The following is a 21,963-nucleotide window of genomic DNA, read 5'->3' as shown; positions in this document are numbered from 1 at the left end:
TTTATCAGCAATTTTTGATTCTCCTTTGTCTCCCATTGAAAGAGCGCCGCATTAAGTGCTCCGCCTGCGTTTGCGACGATTTGTCATATCGCTGATTTACTAACCTTACACCAGGCATTATCTCTTGGCAAAGGAAGCCGAATCCGAATCCGAGTCCGGGATGGCGGGGGAGTGGTGGAATCCGGGGCGAACCACCCCTGCGAGCGGCTAGAGGGTGACTTTTTCTGTTTTTTTTTTTTTTTTTTTTTTTTTTTATCCAGCTGAGGGTGTAGCTAACCGACACAAGTGCAAGGGGCAGGATATGCCAGGATATGCATGTGTATGTTTGCGCATATCGCCGGCATCAACATCAAATTTATTGAGGTAGTTGCCAAGCGGCTCTGGCAAACAAAACGAGCATGCAAAAAGGAATGTTCTTTAACATGCAAACGTTTCTTTGTTTTTTCCCCATTTTAGCCGTGCTTATATTTTTTCTGTACGAGTAAATGCATGGGACAGAGTTGCCACCGCCGTGGCAAACAAGCGGCGACTACCCTGTTGCCATAACAAACATGCATAAAAAATGATGACTCGGGCTGGAAAAAAAAAGCAAACACATAGTCCGGCAAGTGTTGCAAATTGAAAGCGGGTTTAGGCCAGGAGCAGTCACCTGAATAGCTTTGTGTTCGGGGTACCCAAGAATGAAGACTTAAATTGGCTGTGGAATGTGGCCAGTCATCCTGTTTTTTTTTTCAGTATGCACTTCCAATATGCCATAGAAGCACGAGCATGGCAACACTGCGTATAAGGATCCCATTTTATCGATATTTCACTGCAATCCTAATGGAATATCCTGCGTTGTTGTCTACTCCTTTCGACCGGCTCAATATCCATTGCCCATGTGTTTATTATTCATTTCCTCGCTGTGCCCCGATAAAGCGCTTTTCCTGATTTTCCCGCCTTTCCCGCATCGCCAGCTACCCCGGTGTTTGCCCTTTTGTGGGCTTCCCTGCGGTTGTCGCCAACACTTTTCACTTACAGCTCGCTGCGTTTTCGCGCCCAACAACCTAGATATACACACATGCATACATGCATATATACATATTTATGTGTTGGAGGGGCCTAGATAATGGGATATGTTTTTGTTGTTACTGGCTGACTGGTTCCGCTTATTGTTATAGTTGTCATAGCGCACATGGCATTCTGATGGCCCCACTGCAGTTGTCATAAATTTGTGGTCTTAATACTAGCAGCACACCATTTTCAGGATTGCCACCTCTACAAAGTGGGCTCGGTTCGGTAACCCTTAATAAATATCGAAACGTAGTTGGCCCTACTCGGCGACTGTCAAAAGTCATTCCGTAATGATTTTTATTTCTATTCAGTTGTGAAAATTTTAGCCGTCTTTCGAATCGTTTCGGAACTATTGGTTTTTTCTTCAAAAATAGAAAAGAAAAAGCGAAAACAAACAAATTCATACACATTTGCAATCGAAATTCCAAGTCGACTAAGGAAATTGAAAATTGTTAAATTGTTGTATTGTTGCATTTCGCGATGCTTTCCCGGATGGAAGCCTCCAAAGTCCAGAAGGATGAGGGGGGCGGCGAGGCTCTGAGCCGCACGATCCTCAAAACACCGTCTTCATTCAGGACCCCCAGCCCAATTGCCAGTTGCAGCAGTGAGTATTCCACGTCGATTTTGCCTATTTCGCCGCTCCAAAGCCCCAATTGCCCCCGATATCAATCGCGCAGTATTTCAATGTCAGCGAAAACGAATCGCATGGCGAAACGAAGCGAATTTCGCAGAATGCCAGTGGAGAGAGCAGCAACAAACAGAAAAGATTTTAGAAATGTTCGGGCTTGCCCATAATTTCTGTGGATCGCGCTCTATCGCTGGTTTGGCGCTCTCCCATTCTTGAACGATAGAACTAGCTGATATTTTGCTGTTTTGTTTTTTGCACATGTTACGCAATTATCGCTCTCGGCTAGTTGGGGTCTCTCGTTTTTATTTTTGCAGCTTGCTTCGTTTTTGTTTGAACGTCAAACACACACAACTTTCTATATGTATGTACATACGTGCATATATACATACATATGTGCGTATAGGTGTACACGCGAATCAAAATAGCATTTGCTGATAGTGTGGCTGCTAAGGTAGCTTTCTATGCTGCGGCTTGTATAGGTGAGCGTTTGCCACTTGACAACTGCGGAACATTTGCATTTTCATTATGAGTGTGCCATAAATATTCATTTATGATAAATGCCTGAGTGCAGCTGCGGCTGCAGTTGCAACGAAAGCGAGCAGCTCTTGTTTCCGCGACTCAACTGAATTTGGCCGCGGAACGGATCATAAATAAATGTATTAGGCTGATTCACGCAGACTACTACTTTCAGTCAATAAAACTACGAATACTAATCCAAGGCTAAAGTCCAGTAGCTTCATCAAACACGGCAAAAAGATTCATCAGCTGTTACCATGGCAACTAATACGTCACGCTTATCGCTCTTGTTCATCAGGCCGAACACATCGCGTATACGCAACACGTCACGCACAATTCGCAAATCGCGCCTCTTTCCGATTGTTTACATTTTGGCCAACACGTTTTCATGCGGCTCCCTCTTTCTCTTCTCGCTTGCCTTTCTCTTTCTCTTGCCTTTCGCACGCACTTTTCGGTGCTCGGATGCGCGCTCTTCCGGATTGGATCGCGAATTTGTGCGTTTCGCATATGTTTGGAGTCAATGAACTTGCTCGCTTTGTTGTCTGCTCTCCTCTCTTCCAAGCTCCCTGCTTTATCGCACTCCCCATTTATCTCATTCCGCGAGTGCGTGCGACGGTGCGTAAGTTGCCAATTTCGTATTTCGCACATTCTCGCGACCCATTTTTTTCGAAGCGGTCGCTGTTTGCGGCTATTTTGTGGCGTTCGTTGAACTCTACAAGGTGATTTTATAGGTCGCACAATTTGTGGATGCTCACTTGAATGTATAAGTTTAAAGAATATTAATATATATGTATAAATACTCAATATATATTTATAACATTTTATTATCGTTGCACTTGCAGAAATGGCGGAAGGTAATGGCGAACTGTTAGATGACATTAACCAGAAAGCCGATGACCGTGGCGATGGCGAGCGTACAGAGGACTATCCCAAGCTGCTGGAATACGGTCTGGACAAGAAGGTGAGTACTTCAAACACCTGACATCACATGACACGAACACCAACATTTGCCACATGCAACATATGCTCCTAGGTCGCCGGCAAACTGGATGAGATCTACAAAACTGGCAAGTTGGCTCACGCCGAGCTGGACGAGCGCGCCCTGGATGCGCTCAAGGAGTTTCCCGTCGATGGTGCCTTGAATGTGTTGGGACAGTTCCTGGAATCGAACCTGGAGCACGTGTCAAACAAGTCCGCCTACCTATGCGGCGTGATGAAGACGTACCGCCAGAAGAGTCGAGCCAGCCAACAGGGCGTGGCCGCGCCCGCAACTGTCAAAGGTCCCGACGAGGACAAGATCAAGAAAATCCTCGAGCGCACCGGCTACACATTAGATGTGACGACAGGTGAGAAACATTTTCAAGTACTAAAAAACTAATATCTAATACTATTCCTTATACCTACCGTGCTTAGGTCAGCGTAAATACGGCGGACCGCCACCGCACTGGGAGGGAAATGTGCCAGGCAACGGTTGCGAGGTTTTCTGCGGCAAGATACCCAAGGACATGTACGAGGACGAACTGATTCCGCTCTTCGAGAACTGCGGCATAATCTGGGACCTACGCCTCATGATGGACCCGATGACGGGCACAAATCGTGGTTATGCATTTGTCACATTCACAAATCGCGAAGCGGCCGTCAATGCAGTGCGACAGGTATTTAAGCCAACCACAGATCATCCATACCACCAACCACCAGTCCAGCCCAGCCCAGCCCACCTGAGAACCCAGTCCCCAATGAAAACCCCACCCCATCCGACCCTGACCTCCAAATCAGTGGACCCCCGCTTCAATGTTTTTACGTATTGCTAACTCTTACGACCTATACAAATATCCTATATATATACCATATTTAACGTGTTGTATCCACATATTTACAATCGTGTTATACACATCAGATGAAGTAGGAACAGTTATGCGGCCAAAGCAAAATTCAAATATTTGAAATTCTCCACAGCAAGAGCGAAAAAATACCGATTTGATCACAACCGATTTGGCGCTTTTAGATCCGACCATGAGAAATTCTGCAATTCCATTTAGTTTTTAACGTATGCTTACTTTACCTCTGCCTTTGCTATAAACAATTCGATCTATGGGCAACGCTATCTGTCTCACTCTCTCGCTGTCTCTCTCTACTTGATCTTTCTGTAACTTATGTAATGCATGTCCCGTCTCCAATGTGTTGTAATCTTGATTTACGCAAACGAATCTCTCCAGCGCCCAAATCGTTCAAATTGCAAGTTTGAAAAGAGTTCTCTCCTCTTCGAATATAAGATTTGGCCTCCCCCTGATAAATCACACAATCCCCTACCCCGTCTATCTCTCTTTATCGTCTCTATATCTGTTTTACTTTCTTTTTAGTTAAATTTTCTCTAGTCCTAAGCCCAGCTATGTAGCTATAAACTTTTGTAGACAACTAAGCAGCGTACGTTCAATAAAATCTCACTGTCTGGTTTTATTTAGACGAGCATGACCAAAAATCTAGACCATGATATTGGGAGGCAAAAGATACGTTGCCTCCATATATCACCTGCCCTAACCAGTTAACCACTAACAAAATGTTTTTCCTTTAACATTTCCAAACCGACACTCAACCGAAATTCAGACCACGCGGCCCGCTTCAAAATTGGTAACGAAAACGATAAGATTTACAAATCCGTATATTATTATTTAACCCTTTCCCCTGTTCTTATCTACCTTATTTGCCTTAGTTCAAAATTATTTACTTGTTATGATTTTATTATTTATTTATTATTAACATTGAATTGGTATTAAAACGAATCGTTTTACCTTCCCTCCCACAATTTAGCTCGATAATCACGAAATAAAACCCGGCAAGTGTCTAAAAATAAATATAAGCGTACCGAATCTGCGCCTTTTCGTAGGCAATATTCCCAAGTCAAAGGGCAAAGATGAAATTTTAGAGGAATTTGGTAAACTTACAGGTAAATTGACAAAAACAAAATTAACCAAAACTGTATTTTAAATTACCAACACTGGAGCTGCTATCCGCCACTCCGCAATCGGCACTAAATTGTAAACAAAAATCCAATTGGCTAAACCAACAAAAAACATTGGCTAATTGCAGGGAACAAGATTAGTTTACTAGGCTAGGTAGAAAGGGTCGTAGGGTTTTCTTTTTTTTATATTCCGTTCCGTTTAATTTATAAGCCTTTGTTTTGAACTCATCCCAACTATTCACCCCCACCTCAACCATCCAAACATCCGCCATTGCCATCTCGACACTTCAGAAAGGAAAACTGAAACCCGAAAATTAAAAATTGAAAAGTGCTCTCCCCCGAATCAAAAATCGAGACACTCTTTTCAAATGCGCTACCGCCCCCATGATAGAAACCGATCCACGAACATCGTCGGATGCATTTCTCAGTTTAATCATACATATATGTTGCCTCATACATACATACACACAATGACACCGATACTATACATGCTCACATAGATACAGCGACACGCCCATTTGACTCATTGCCATTCGTTACAAGCTTGAATTGTCGTATAAGAATATTTCTTTTTAACTTATTTACATAATATCTCCAGTCATTAATCTTGCCTACGAAAAAGAACCAACCAAAAAAAGATTCAAATTTTTAAATTTTTTACCAAATTATTATGCATTCCAAAAATTTTATTTCCATTATGTTCTGTAATAATAATCACACCGTAGGAAAGCAGGCTCTTGAAACTATAAATATTAAGTATACGCCGTGTGCCAGCTAGAAAGTCGATATTTCCATGAAATTTCTAAGGTAAGATCGAGTCGCATTTCACTTTCTAGCTGCACTGAGCCCAAAAAGTTGCCCTTTTTGTTAATTTCGAAGTAATTATTTCGCATAGTAAGTACTAGTACTGGTAGTGACAACCGATAATCCACATCAAATCAACTGGAATTTAGCTAAAGAACAACGTTATTTTTGAGTAAATTCATTTTTTTTTGGCACGCATTACAAAATATACCGAAAAATAAGTTTATAAAGTTTAGATAATAGAATTCAACACTTTACCCCCACCCATGAGAATTACTATCAAACACGAACACTCATTCTTCCACCTTTGAAACCACAAGCCCGATACCAAATCAATCCAAAATCAAATCGCAGTACCAATGAATTACAAATTTTTCATAGCAAATCAAAATTTTCTTTTGTTTTGTGTGAACTTTCAAACAATTGCAGCTAAATGATTTTGAAATTCGGACAGGCAAAAAGATTGGTGTTACGATATCATTTAACAATCACCGGCTATTTGTCGGCAATATACCTAAGAATAGAGATCGCGACGAATTAATTGAGGAATTTTCAAAACATGCACGTAAGTGATCCAAAAACCAACAGCAACAGCAACCACAAACAAAGCAAAAGACCCCAAAAACAACCAGCCCAGCACCAAAAAAAAAAAACCAACCCCAATTGGCTAAAAGAATTGGCCAACCCCAATTAATTGTAGTTAATCCCATAAATGTTTTTAGGGGCGATACTTGCAGAATTGAAAAACGCATGGAAGCCTACAAAAAGAAGTATCGATTGGATTTTTGTTTTGCAATTTTCGCTTTTAAAATGCTAAACCCCAAAATCGAAAGGAATGAAATTATCAAATTCTTCCGCACAAAATTGAAACATTTTAACAACCGACCAGATGAAAGGACATGACTTTTTGTCAAATTAAAGCCATGTCCTTGGGTCGATTGCATTATTCATTATTCTCTCATTTTCTGTAGCGTTGAGCGCTGTTAGTAAATACAACAAAAAATTAATTGTTCTTTAGTTTTTTCGTTTAACGTTCCGATTGTTAAATGTGCCCAATTTGTTGACATTGAAAACCTGTAGCTAAACAACAATTCGCTAACCAAAACATTTTGAATATTTTTGAAAGAAAAAAAACGGAAATACCAAAGGAATAAACCTAGTTTTTGTTTTAGTGCAGACCTATATCACATACACATAGCTAATAAACGGCGCACACAAACGATCCCGCCCCCAAAATCCAAAAACCAGAAACCGAAAACCAAAATATGAAACAGTAATTCGCCTACTCAAATCGATATGTTTTGGCCCATTCATGTTGAATATATGAAATTCATTTACTTAATGACTGGAGACTACAAGCCTTAAAAATGAACTCATTTTACTCTAACTATCTCTGTATCTATCTCTCACATAAGCGCTACTTCCCCGAGCAATTGATGCAAACGAATCGACGAGAAACTAAGCCAAATTCAAAATCCGATATCCATATTTCGTTGTTACGTTATTGTTCTCTACATATATCTCTACCGATCTCTCTTTGTATCTGAGTGTACACACGTTCTCTCTATCTCTTAATCTGTCTAACTCTGGCTATGTTTGTGTATAGTTTTCCCGTTATCGTTTCCATTACTCCAAACTACAAACTCCAAACGAAAATAAATCCAAGCTCAATGTGTGCTCTACTTCGTGTTGTGTTTTGGTTATATACATATATCCTTTTTACTTTCCTGTTTTGATTTCAACATGTACTATATAAAAACAAACAACAACAATAGCAACAGAGGTTTTTAAGTGTTTTTCTAAATGTGTGCTTCATTTTGCATTACTACTCTCTATACGTACTACATATCCAACTTAATGTTATATCCTCCCCCGCTCTGTAATACTTTCTCTAAATCTCGAACCTCGCATACACGAAACCGAAAAATGTATTAGCTTAGCGCATTCAATTATTCAAAAATATTTCAAAAAGTTAAGCAAGCAGCAATTGTTGGCATTGGTTTTCAAAATCATCTAATTCGCTCTACATATTATATAGAGATTCAGATTACGGAAAAGCACATTACTTTACCGGTCAAAATAAATAGCGAAACACCCTTCGATTGTCGTGTAAATTTTGTGCGTTTCCTCTCAAAATGTAATCCAGTTTCCAATTACCTATATATATATATATATATATATACATATATATATACTCGATCCGAGTGCGTCTCAGTGTCTTATCACCTGTGCTCTCAAACATTCTCGCACACAAACAAACACCTGCCAATACCGGTACAGATACAAATACTTTTTTGTTGTATTACTTTCGTTTCGATTTTTTACATATGCAACCAACTAACCATATTGCATTTGAATTGATAACACGGTCTATATTTACTGTACTCAAATGAATATTTTCTTTATTTAAAAATAAACCTGATCCCGAATCTGAACCTATAGCTGGCCTATACGAGGTAATCATATACAGTTCGCCAGATGATAAGAAAAAGAATCGCGGCTTTTGCTTTCTTGAGTACGAGTCACACAAGGCGGCGTCTTTGGCCAAACGAAGACTTGGCACAGGAAGAATTAAGGTAAGACCGAATTTGCGATACATTCATTCGGATAAACTTGCTAACAAGAAGAGTGATCCTTCACCAGGTTTGGGGATGTGATATAATAGTCGACTGGGCCGATCCACAGGAGGAGCCGGATGAGCAAACTATGTCCAAGGTTAAAGTTCTTTATGTGCGAAATCTGACCCAGGACGTCTCAGAGGATAAACTGAAGGTAAGACCATTGGGGGGAAACCTAAACCTAAGCTTCAATCTAATAACATTCAAATAACAGGAACAATTTGAGCAATACGGAAAAGTGGAACGCGTTAAGAAAATTAAAGACTATGCCTTTATACACTTTGAGGATCGTGATAGCGCCGTCGAAGCTATGCGTGGCCTTAATGGCAAGGAGATCGGCGCCTCGAATATTGAGGTGGGTTTCACATACATAGATATAGCTTAAAGTTCTTTATCTAACAGATTTGCTTTCGATCTTTGCAGGTCTCTCTAGCCAAACCCCCCTCGGACAAAAAGAAAAAGGAGGAGATTCTGCGTGCTCGTGAGCGCCGCATGATGCAAATGATGCAAGCGCGTCCCGGGATCGTGGGGTATGTATATCCTTCAACTCCCTTCTAAACTCCACACCAGAAGCTCTGACTCAAAACTTGTCTAGCACAGCAACACCAAAATTACCACAGATTGGCGCAAAATCCAAAAAAAAACTCAAAATCAAATGCATTCACCTAATGCAATCCCTTGGGGGACATTCCATTTCGGCTAAATCCAAATTGAATATGTCTGTTTGCTTTTCAAGTCGCCACCATTTAAAGCAGTCGATTAATTATACTTATATTTTCTGTTATTGTTTTCTTTCTTTCTTTCATTCTTTGCCAATTGCCCGCTACGCGAATGAAATACTTTGTTGTCCCCCGCACACGACACCAATTTAAACCAAACCGAAAACCAAAAACCATAACCAAACCGTATAAAATCAATCCATATATTGAAATGCCATCTGCGTGTGGGATTACCTTGTAAAGATTTGAAACCTTGTCTCCATACAGAAACCTGTCGCCGACACATCCTAGCATAATGTCCTTGACGCCCATGCGCCCAGGGGCGCGCATGCCGCTGCGTACGCCGATACCTCGCGAATACGGTAAGTTTGGCAAATTTGGCAAGTGAATATGGCCGCATCCGTCGGATGCGTGTTTCTAGATGTCTCTCTGTATGTATATGCATAGCCTGCCAATGGCTATGCTATTTGATATTGATATTTGCTATTTGATGTTAATATTGATGATGAGGAGGAGGAGAGCCAAGGCCGCAGGCGCCTTCCCTTTCGGGACTCTACACAATTGAGAAAAAATACTTTATAACTTTTGTTAATTTGGTTTAGTTCTCGTACTCGTACTCGTAGTAGTCAGTTAGCCGAGTTGTTTAGGCACACTCACATACTCACACACACACCACTAACACCACACATACACCCACACATACACATAGCGTATCGATCGAGTATTGATCCAGTAACTTCTAGGTTTGTTTTTAGACTTTAGTTCGAGTTTCTAACCGAAAAGCCGCAGCAGCAGCAGCAGCTACTGATCCTAACACTAATCCGGTCTGCAGTTTAAGAATTAAGTTCAACGATATACCTATATCATGTCTGCCATCGAACGCAACGTTTTGTTACCCTCTGTTTATCTTGGTTTTAATTTCTCCTCGCCTCATCGTTTAAGTTCTTTAAGATTTAGAAAGCGCGCGCTATCCACTAACATTTGTATGATCGCCCCCCCACCCAAAAACAGAAACCACACACACACACACCAGCCAGCACACTCCTACTTTCACTCTCACTCTCACCCTCACCCAAAAGGCCCTAAGTCACGCTTAGCACTGCCCTCGAGTCCCAGTCGAGTGAGAAAACGTATCCAGCTAGATTGAGATTAACCCACTAACTAACCTTAAGATCTCCGACAACCATTGGCAATCAATTGAAGTAACCGAGTGTAACCATTTCTCACCGAATTCTATTACTTTTCCCCATCTGACTAATCGTAAATGTTGTTTCCTTCTTATTTGTATACTCTCGCATTTGCAAGTTATATGTCGATGCTATGTTTATTTCCACAATAATTACTATCCTCGTTTTATTTGCATGCCCGTATTTATTTCCTTATCGATGTTGTCCAGTTTTACTTTCTTTATTGTTCTTTATTAAAACCCATCTCGGACTCCAACGATCCGACGATCCTCCGATCCGAACTCTCTGTGTCGCAAGTGCAGGGCATTACGAACACACACACTCAATCCATAACCAAAGCATATAGACATAGACATTTAACCTTAAACGTTGTCCATAGTTGTTTACGATAATTAAATGTTGCAATTGTGTTCTCTGTGTAGCGAATGTTAAGCACCCTGTATACTGTTTGATGTTATATCACCGGTAAGTAACCCTAAGTCTCATCTACTTAAGCCACATACCGTATCGATTCGATCGCGTGTGTTAGTGTGACATCTAAACCATTAAACCACCAAACCACCAAGCCACCAACCCACCAAACTGCCCACCAAACCAACAGTTACAGACAATACCACTAAACCATATATATCCTCGACTATCTTGTTGCGTTCTCTCAGTACGCGCCCGATTCGATTGCAAATTGGCAAACTGAACAATTGGCAGCATATGATAGCTAGAGGTATAGGGGGGGTTAATGTCTCCATTCAAAAATCCCAATCCTAATTATCCTACCTAATCATCCCATCCCTACCCTACCTAAAACCCCTTAGACTACTTTTACGACTTCTTCGGTTTCTCGGACTATCGCCAAGGGTACTTTGGCAACAATGAGTCCTACTACGATGACATGTACCGCTCTTTTGATGGGGATTACAACTACTATGATTACCCGAACGGTGGCGGCGGGGCCAGCGGGGGAGGAGGAGGAGGTAGTGCGTCCGGCGGTACGGTGCCTCCGCTCTCGGCCGGCGGCTCCCAGAATTCACCGCTGGCTAGTGGACAGCGATCGGCCAGAGGATCGGCCAGTGGTCCCAGTGCTTCCCCGAGCCTTATGGTGCGTTTTAACTAATCGAAACTTGATTATTAGCTCCCTTCGAATCGGTGTATAATTTGAAAACAGATCGAGAACACAACGCACACAGAAACACAAGATTTGTAGAGTCTATTTTGATTTAGATAAATTTACATACTTAAATGCCCTCAGCTGATTACCTTTCCCTTTCCGTAGTTAGTTTACTGTTTGCTTTGTATTTTGTACTTTAATTTGTTAAACAAACGCTTCATCATTTGGCTTTAACTTTATTTCCCCCGAAATATGTTCTCTTTGTTTCGTTTATAAAGTCAAAATTTGCACGTCTCTTGCTGCCAAATTGCACCAAAAAAATGAAAACACCCACTACTCACCCAAAAAAAACCCAAAAGCCATGCCACGCCCACACACGACCCACAGACACACGTGCACGCCCATTGCCGGAACAAGGATTATTTGTTGCTTGTTTCGCCTAACACACCCACACCCACACCCATGGAAGTACACCCATCATCCAATAATTTAAGGACTCGCCGTGCCACGCCGCAATTGATAAATTAACACAAACGGTGCTTTATTACGCTTAACTTACGCTTATGCTTTGCTTGTACGTATACCTACCCTACCTGCCTAATTATTTATAATTTTAATTGCCAGGCCGAAGTAACCATTTTAAATAATATATTTATGAGCTGAACACGGCGTGCTGACGTTTTAATTTTAATTTTAATTAATTTTTTAGCAATTAAGTGAAGCGCTTTTTATTACGATTGCGCACCTTATGTTAAGTTACTCATTTATTTATTGTTTCCAACGCAACGCAACGCTTTAAATTTTAATCCAATTAACCGCATACGCTTATTGTACTTTAGTTACATACGTTATACAAAACAAATTTACAAACATGGTAAAGTTATTTTTTGAATATTGTGTCAATCGCAAGAGGCAAAACAAACTTTTGTGCCCCAGATCCGTTGTTATAAGTATATTATAATACCCAATTGACTAGTTAAATGCTCACTCAGTCTACACAGAATACAGAGAACAGTGTCTACTATACATCTAGTAATTTCTATATAAATAATACATAATTTATATGCATACATTACATCGTGTATGTGTACAATCAAACAAACAGTTTTACACCAAGAATCTAACGCGTTTATTTCGATTTTTCTTTTCTTTTCTTTCTTTTTATGTGTTCTTGTTATATACTTATCTATATACAAACAATTTATTTGTTTTTCGGTACAATATGACAAAATACAACAAATCTTGAAAAAAAATTATATATATGTTCGTCAAAACCAAAAAAAAAACCAACCCACATTAAAATTGCCAACTCTATCTCTGCCACCGATCTAAATTCAAATCAAATCGAAAACCAACCACCAACCAAACGACCAAATCTAAATCCAAAATCTATCGTTTACCTTTCGATTCCAAAACCACAACGAATACCGTTTTTCTGACCCCTTTCCGACAACGCAACCGCTCCAAATTCCAAATTCTCATCGATTCGACACTCCAAATTCAAAATCAATTCAAAAACGTTATTTATTTCGCTTACTGTTCTGTTCGATTCGAAATTTGAAATGACCAAAATTTGACAATTATCTTGGCGATCCATATATATACAAACACATTTAATAATGTATGAAAAACATGCTAATGCTATTGGAAAATTGTAAACGCAACTATTCGAACAAATATCTCGAAACCCAAAAAACTGAATTCAAACCCAAATCGAAACGCAATACAACCAAAACAACGGCCGATGGATAACCGAAAATGATGGAAAATGGATCCGAATCTGGAAATGCAAAACACATGCTCTCAAACCACCAACCACTCCACACACACACACCAAAAACACACACGTACACCTACACATACACACACCATCCCACAATCGCAACCAATGCATGCAATAATGACCATAATGATGATGATGATGACGACGACGACCGAAAATACTGATGACTATGATGACGACGATGCTAATGATGTGTAGGGAGTTGGTCGTGGGCATGGAATCACAGTACCGCGTGGCAGAGTCGTTGGCCAACGTGGCAGCATCAGTCGTCTGGGGGCCCAAACAGTGCCACAGGCGGCGGCAGCGGCAGCGGCGGCGGGACAGGCGGCGGCGGCGGTAGCTCAGCGGGGGGCCACCGGTCAGGGGGCGCCGGCAGCAACCGGGGGGGTCCGTGGGGTGGTGCCAACGCGTCCCAGCGCTCGTGGCACCCAGCACGTCAAGCCGCTACAAAATTTACCAGGTGAGCTCAACAAAACACAAAGAACGTTCTACTCGTATCCCAATCTCAGAAAAATACTACACCTCAACAAAAACAAAACTAAAACCAAAATTAAGCCAAAACAAACAACAAAAACCACCAATCAAATTCAAATCCAAATTCAATCCAAATCAAAGCAAAACAAAAGCAAATCGAATCCCAACAACCTGCGCCAAATGAAATCTGCATAATCAAGCCAAACAACAGCGTCAAACTTGAGAGAATATATACATTGCAAATGTCAAATTCAATTCAATTATAAGTAAAGCCAAGTAAAATGTAAACATGCAAACGACACACCACCCACACCCCCAAACAACATACACACATACACTCATCACGCGCACCACTACAAATACGAACGAGAGATTTTAAAATAGTGTGAATCCCCTACCCGAGTTCCTAAAAAAAATTTAAAAATCACTTTTATGTCGTGTGTATCGCATTTGTGACTGTTTTAAATGTTGTAAAGTTTAAACCATTTGGTTATTTTCTTATACTTTCTTATCGAATAATCATAGTTTTCAATACTTTACCTAAATGTCTCCTTGTCATCCTAACAGTTGTGTGCCCCCTTGCTGCTTACAATTGTGTTTCACTTTGATTTTCATTACTTGCTCAGCGCTGAGATGTATGCTACGATTTTTGATGCATGCCTTGACCTTGTTTTTTTGACTCCCAACCAACTGTAAGCAGCAATTTACAGCCATGCCCATTAGACATGCCCCACACACGCACACAAGCACACGCACACTGACACTGAAACAAACATCGCCTATGTATGTATATGGAAGCCAAATATAACAAATTGATTACTTGTTTACATACGCATATTGTCTTGAATATGTACCTAACTATATATGAGCCATGTCTGTAAACGTTTATGAATCGATTAGTATTTATGTCCAACCACACCCACCCACCACCCAGGCACAGAAAATCCATGGAATCTATTGTCACCTACTAATTAAGCGCTATAGAGAGTCGAAGAGGAGGAGGAGTCGAGTGGGCGGAGCTGATTAATCATGATTAGCACACGTCTCCGTTGCGATTACTTCCACTGTTCTGTCCCTAACACATCCAACCCCGCCTATCGAAAGACTCCATCCCGCCAAAAAGATCCAAAAAACCCATTCCAAAATTTTGACGTACGTGTATATAATTTTTTGTCTTTTTTTTCGCCCCGCGCCACCAGTTACAAATAATATACTTATACAAATGAAACGCGTTTCAAGATTGACCTGATCGATTGCGATTGCACAAGTCTAAATATAAAACCTTTATTTATACATTACTTATATTCTAGCCCATTACTTTAACCATATACATATAATATTTTGTGATTCTATGTATATCGAACTGTGAGTCTTGTTTAATAATTATCCAACATGCTTTGCAAAGCCAAAAAAAAAGGCATAATAAAAAAAATTAAAATAGTTTAGTAACCTACTCACTTGTATACCCATATGACCTACATATGTATGTATAATATAACCACCGTTAACCTTTCATACATATCATATTCATACACAGGGTGACACCAATCCAATGCCAACTGAGATCGTTTTTATTTACTTTACGTATGAACAAATACTAATCGATTCGTGTATTATGTTTACAACACGCACACTCACACCAATCAATTTTTGTTATAATTTGTTGCCTATATACATATAGCGGAGAACCCCAACCAGATCACGTTTTTGCCTCACTAAAATGTGGGTTGACTAACACCGTCTGGCAAAAGCGTGCTGACCTCGACCTTGAGAAGGGAACCACCGAATACCCCCAATCCCCTCCACCCTTTCACCAACCAAACAACAAACACCCACCCACCCACCGTTCACATGCTTCCGTTTTGAACACGCTTTACATTTTTGTGGCTGTATTTAGTAGATACTTTTGTCCTCAAGGAAGACTCCTTTTTATTAAGTTCCTTTGTAAGAATGCTTCACACACACACACTTGCTCATTGCCATATACAAACGATCGCTTTGTTTTGTATCAGCAAGAAATATATAAACAAATCCAAAAAACGAGAAACACACAAATGAATGCAAAACAAAACACTCTCAAAATCAAAATCAAAATCAAAAACCTAAATCTGTTTCTAGCTGGAGCTGCATTCAAGACATTTATGGAGGGTAATTAAGCGTAGCTCATCGGCCACATCCTTGGACAGCGACAAGAGTCGCTCTCCGGTGAAGAAGCGTAAAGTCCATAGGTCACATAAAAACAAGTCACACAAGTACAAGAAGAATGCCCACAAGTCCAAGTCGTCTCGACCAGATAAAGAAAAGAAATCCAAGCGGAAGTCCGAATAAAACTCTGTAACCAGAGCAAACCAGTCAAATCATCTTCCTTTCGAAATCAAATCCAAACGAAGAATCTCGTCATTGCCAATCGAGGCGAATTCAAGAACACTCATCAATCATCACACATCACGCATCTCTCAAACATCAAAATCTGTAGCGCCAGATCAGTTCAGTCCCCGAAAGTCCTTGCAAAATTCCAAATTTCAAGCTAGGAGTGGACCACCAGCATACCCAGTCAAGACCAGCCCCACTTATAGATACACGAAGAATCCCCAAGTCTTTCAAGTACAGCGCTCTGTTTTCCTCCGGTCCAGGGATCCACGGATCTGGCGGATGATCCCTTTTATTACACTGCCCCATTTATCGCCGCTACACAACATGTTAGCTGTGCTCAGTGTTCCATGTTTCATGTGTCAGGCGATAATATCATGTACAATGTTTTACTTACAAAAAGAACACGTTTGGTAATTGTTAACCACACACTCACACACACACAAATACACTATATGCACTATATGTTAACATCATAGTCACACACCCCAAACACCATATATTTGTACATGTAACAAGTCCCAAGTCCCTGGCGTTATGTCAAGTTAACACGATTTCTCGATTTGTGATGTGTATAAACTAAACAATGATGAGATAAATTAAACGAACAATGATCAAATGTGTTGTCTTTGATATTTTTTGGAAAACACTGAAACGACCATCTTCCCCCTACTTACTAGCCAAAAGAAAAAAAGACACGAAATCAACCTGGACAAAATCATCAATCAAATTGTGCTACTAAAATAACTAATACAACGTCAAGAAACCCCATTCGAACCATAGACCAGTTGAACTAAATCCAACCGAAAACAACCAAGACCAAAACAAAGCAATAATAGCAACAACTTTGAACCATTTTTGTATTAACAACATTTTTAACTCTCTTTCTCTTTTTTTTCTTTCGAAAAACTCCACCACCCAACAACACCACCCAACCCAACAAAAAAAAAAAAAACACCAACACACCAAAACTCACACCAAAAACCAACCGAATGCTGCCAAACACACCAATGCCAATTCCAACACCACCACAACCGATCGCGGTCACCCATCCGCAGTAGTCGGTAAACGTAAGTTCGATGGAGGTCACCAAAATCCGGCAGATGTTAAGCGACGTTACCCGAGCGGTTTAATAGGAAATGGCGGCAGTTGGGGCAGTTTACCGCTACCACAGCAACCTTTAGGCACCAATGGTGAACAGTGGTACATGGATACGTTTTCGGCATGGAGTTAAAACCACACAGCAACCCAATTGAATCAGTAAAAGCATCATTAACGGCAACTACAACAACAACAGCAACCACACAAGGAAGTTACAGCCATAAAAAAAAAGAAATAACAATATTCTCCGAGCGACATCCTGGAGAAGAATCGAATCCTTCGCGTCATAGTAAAAAACACATAGCAACCGTTCTTAAGAGCAATAAATTTAATTTCCAGAAACAATATATAAGGCATAAGAACCGCAATTAGCAACAATTGAAAAGCATTGTTAAAGAGACTCGTTTCGAACTTAGTTCTTTAGCTATGAACGCCGTAGATTTCGTCCCTCAAAATAACCATAAATCAAGTCAAGAAATCAGCAATAGCAGCAACAAAAATATGTCGAGTAGTATATGTATTGTATTGTATGTAATCACTAAATAGCCCTTGCAGCAGAGCATTTTAAACGAAATCCTTTGATTTAGCGAAACCACAATTTAGCAGATTCTCCCGAGACATTTTTAAAAAGCGTCAGCCTCACCACTTAGATAAGCCAAAGTCAAATCGTTTTAAAAGTTCACAAGTGTATAAGGAAATTTGTCTCATAGCGTTTTTAACTCGAAATTGAAACAATAATTGAGCATATATAGCAAAACCTATACGAAAATTTCAAAGTATAAAATATATTTATCTATAACTATATAGAGAGAGCAGTCTAAGCCCGTACAGATTGATTTTAAATCTTAAGCAGCATGTAGCACCCTTTTATACATTGAAAAAAAAGAAAAACAATACGAAAGCAGGCAAATTCAAAATCAATTCGACTCGAAGACATTTTACTACATTTATATGCGTACTGGAAAATTGCGAACGCTGAAGCAAGATACATATTTGAAAACACATATAGACAGACGAGATCGAGATCGAGATCAGGCTCAGAGGCGCGTTTAAAAGCAAAGCTTAGTGAGGAACATTGACTGACAAAGTAAAAAGTAAACAAAAACAACAAATTATTAATTAGATGGAATGTGAACGATAAGCAAATACAAAAATTAAAACGCAGCCAGCATTGTTATACAATGCGACTGGCGACGGCAACTGGCAAGACTTTCTGCATAAATTTGAAAACCGACTATTTTTTAACAACGTAAGTTTTAGGCAACTTCGAAAATCAATTATCTGTCGCAAGTAAACAAAAGATACGATACGTAGAGCTAAGTATTGCACACATACAAACAAAACTACACCTAAACTCACTGATAATACTGATAACTGATAGGGCAGATCAAAATCGCAAATCAACACAATGTGACTAATGTCTGCGAATCGAAGCAACGAATTAGGATGACGGAGTAGACAAAACACACACACATCACGAACCAGTAAAATAACAAACCTAAAGTAAATTGATTATAAATTTTAACAACACTAACGCATACTTAATATTAACACGTGAGAACTAAAAACCATAAAATCAATTAGCCAACGCTCAAGTGCGAATTAGCAGAAGACCTAAAACAGCTAGGAATTCAATTAAAGTCCTCTTAACTAATATCAAATTCAGATTAAACTCTTTTCCCACTTTCCTTTACTCATCTATAACTGGCTACGCACACAGAAAACACTAAGGATTAACTAAAAATATATCAAGCTGACTTGCAAACTTAAACTAGCTCCATGCCTAAAAAATTAAAGCCACACACGTGTCAAAATACGTTTATAATCGTCGTATAGGGAAAATTATTGAAACAAACTTGCCCGTTTTCTGTTCTATTTTGCAAAATTTCGACAACAAAATTGTTTGGTTGAAGAACGAAGAATCCTGTCGTTTACGTTTCCGCTATTGCTAGATCTCAAGTAAAGCAAAAAGTTAATTAATATATATAAATGTAAAAAACAAAATATATAAATTAGTTTTAAACTAACGAAAGAATACTTCCAATTTTGAACTCAAGTATAAAGCAAAATACAAACTGTTGGCAGTTAATGAAGACGCGTGTGTTTTAAAACGTATCTATGAACATTGTTCAGCATAAGCCTAAAACAATAACTTTTTTAAATTTAAATTACACAGACACAGACACACAAAAACACACACACCAAACAGTTGCCTAAAGTAAAAAACAAAAATAAAACAAACGAAAACAAAATGAAATGAATTAAATAATGAATTAAAACTTGCGCAAAATTTGCCAACCAGCAAAGAACTTTAAATACATAATATTAGCCGCAAACAATAAGAGAATATATACAACAAATTCTAAATGACCATAGTTAAGCTTAAATTTAGTAACACTCACATACACACACTCACACACACATATACACATAATTATTAAAGTAAAGTAAACTGTCGTTGTAGGGGATGATGAGAAGTGTGCGCCATTTTCTAACTACAATAACAAGAGACAAATTACTAAAATTAACTACTTACCCATTTTTTATGTTTGATAAGTTTCCTTACGAGTTTCCTTGAATATTTTACCTTTTTTTTGAGAGAGAGCATTTCACGCAACTGCAATTGATTGTTGCCTTCGAAAAAGAAACGGAGAAGTAATTTTAAAACTTTAATCATTTTTTTCTTAAACACACACAAACACAGCAGATAAATTAATTTAATAAGAAAGTGAATTATGAAAATTCTACAACGCCGCGTCTTTTTGCATGCAAAATTTTCGACTTTTCGCCCTGGAAATTTCCACATTTGGTGACTTAAAACCTTTGAACCCAATTCAAATTGCAAATATATAAATATAATTAATTTTAACGATTTGTTTAATTCGATAACTGTACTGATTTTATATTGTTTTAAATTTGTAATTTAATTTGTAAGTTTTTATTGTTAATGTGTTTTTTCTATTGTAAACTAAAACTAAACTAAATCTATAACCCAATTGGCAAATTGTTACACAATCCGTTCAAGTTTACCGATTTCGATTCGAAAAAATTGAGTGCGAAATTTTTTACCTAAAATCATGTGCCGTTATTTAGAAAACATTTCTTTGGAAGCCCAAATTTTCCTGCAAGACCAACCGCCCCTCCCTTTCCCTTGACCCAATACCTCCCAAAACCCCTAATTGTGTTAAATATTGTAATTTGTAATTTTTGTTTTAATTTTTCGGGAAAGCAAAAACGTTTGGCAAAATTAGTTTTTAATTTGAATATTTAGTTTTGTTTGTGCGCTTAAGTTTTCAATAGTATGTTATATATATTAAACTATGAATATTAATTTTTAGCAAAATATTTTTACGACCTAACATAAATCACTAATGTTAAATACTTAAAGAACTAATTTGTTTAGCTGTTTAATTGGTTTAAAATCTTTGTGTATTGTGAAGAGGAGCGCAAGCAAAATTATCTTTCATCTAACAACAATAACAATACAATACCAATAACAATAACAATAATTGTATACGTGTGTAAATTTCAACCTTTAACAAAAGCAACACAATACTGAATATACATAAATAAACAGAATTAAAGTCGAGAGGAATCATGAAAGAAAGAAAAGAAAGCAAGGTGGACAACAAATTGCAAACTGCGCATGGAAACTGAGCGAAAAAAATGAAAAACTTTACATGAATTGTGATGATGCAAAGGCAAGATTTAATCATAATTACTAAATCTATATATACAGTAAATATATATATCTTTCTCTATAAATATATATATTTGAGTATATAATGTATATGTAGGCGTAGGAGTGTATAATCTAACTTTACTTTTAAACAGACTGCGTACGTATTAAAAATTTTTAAAATTAATTTGTGTAAAATGTTTTAAGTTTTGAAAAATTGGCAAATAAAGAAAACAATAAAAATTAATAAATCAAAAACACGATTGTATTGTAAATTGAAATATACACACCATTTCGACCTATTCCAAATTATTCCTATTCCAAACCTTTTCAGCAAACTAAATCGTTTCATGTATATTTCAAGAATCGGCTTAATCAAGCGCGCCTGTTTATAAAGAAAGATGAAGGACAGTGGCAGTGGATGCAAGGATCTGATACCTTTGGAATGTTTCCAAGATTGTTTCTTCTTGATACACAAAATAGGGAAAACAAAGCACTCGATTTGATTTGCATGAAGACAATATCTGTCTGTTTCAGGCATACTTGCACACACGTTAGGATTAACTTGCGTAGACCATTTTTGTTTTACTTTAAATTTATAGTTTGTGTGTGTTTTCTTGCTCTTTTAATTACATATACCTATAACCAATTATACTTGATTGATTTGATTTTAAACCCCTTTTATAAACTACCAATTGATATACAACATCACAAAACATTTGAAAGGGAAAACATTTGAAAGGGTATGAAAGGGATTCATAAACCGTGAACGTAACGTCGCCAATTATTACGAGATAAAAACAAATGGAAATTAAATAATAAAAATAAACAATCAGAGTTCATCGTAGAGGAAGGCCGAATGTGAGAAAAATGGGAGAACAACTTTTACGTCTTAATAAACAATTATTGTTAACGAAGAAAATAAATGAAAAGAAGCATATTGTACTAAAATATTTGATATACATAC

The 21,963-nt window shown here is 38.5% G+C and overlaps 1 protein-coding gene across 24 annotated transcripts in view; it reads left to right on the top strand.

Annotated features, from left to right (window-relative positions):
- LOC6619216 (heterogeneous nuclear ribonucleoprotein R) overlaps positions 1 to 21,949 on the top strand; it is a 54,083-nt gene extending 32,134 nt beyond the window's left edge. For 3 of the 24 annotated variants that reach the window (XM_032723727.1, XM_032723729.1, XM_032723730.1), the window contains 12 exons: positions 3,040 to 3,158; positions 3,231 to 3,543; positions 3,611 to 3,852; positions 5,006 to 5,141; positions 8,403 to 8,536; positions 8,604 to 8,732; positions 8,793 to 8,933; positions 9,002 to 9,108; positions 9,541 to 9,659; positions 11,297 to 11,580; positions 13,571 to 13,832; positions 17,275 to 21,949. In XM_032723727.1, the coding sequence (XP_032579618.1) occupies positions 3,040 to 3,158; positions 3,231 to 3,543; positions 3,611 to 3,852; positions 5,006 to 5,141; positions 8,403 to 8,536; positions 8,604 to 8,732; positions 8,793 to 8,933; positions 9,002 to 9,108; positions 9,541 to 9,659; positions 11,297 to 11,580; positions 13,571 to 13,832; positions 17,275 to 17,450 (2,162 nt within the window). In that variant the 3' untranslated portion in view covers positions 17,451 to 21,949. Of the gene's footprint in view, positions 1 to 1,486; positions 1,658 to 3,039; positions 3,159 to 3,230; positions 3,544 to 3,610; positions 3,853 to 5,005; positions 5,142 to 6,389; positions 6,526 to 8,402; positions 8,537 to 8,603; positions 8,733 to 8,792; positions 8,934 to 9,001; positions 9,109 to 9,540; positions 9,660 to 11,296; positions 11,581 to 13,570; positions 13,833 to 15,964; positions 17,172 to 17,274 lie in introns of those variants that run through there. The other 21 variants (XM_032723725.1, XM_032723732.1, XM_032723728.1 and 18 more) reach the window with 21 other exon arrangements.
- The last annotated feature ends 14 nt before the right edge of the window (positions 21,950 to 21,963 follow it).

Source organism: Drosophila sechellia, chromosome 3R (genome assembly GCF_004382195.2).
Source record: "Drosophila sechellia strain sech25 chromosome 3R, ASM438219v1, whole genome shotgun sequence".
Taxonomy (NCBI): domain Eukaryota; kingdom Metazoa; phylum Arthropoda; class Insecta; order Diptera; family Drosophilidae; genus Drosophila; species Drosophila sechellia.
This window is presented reverse-complemented; position numbering and strand designations above follow the sequence as displayed.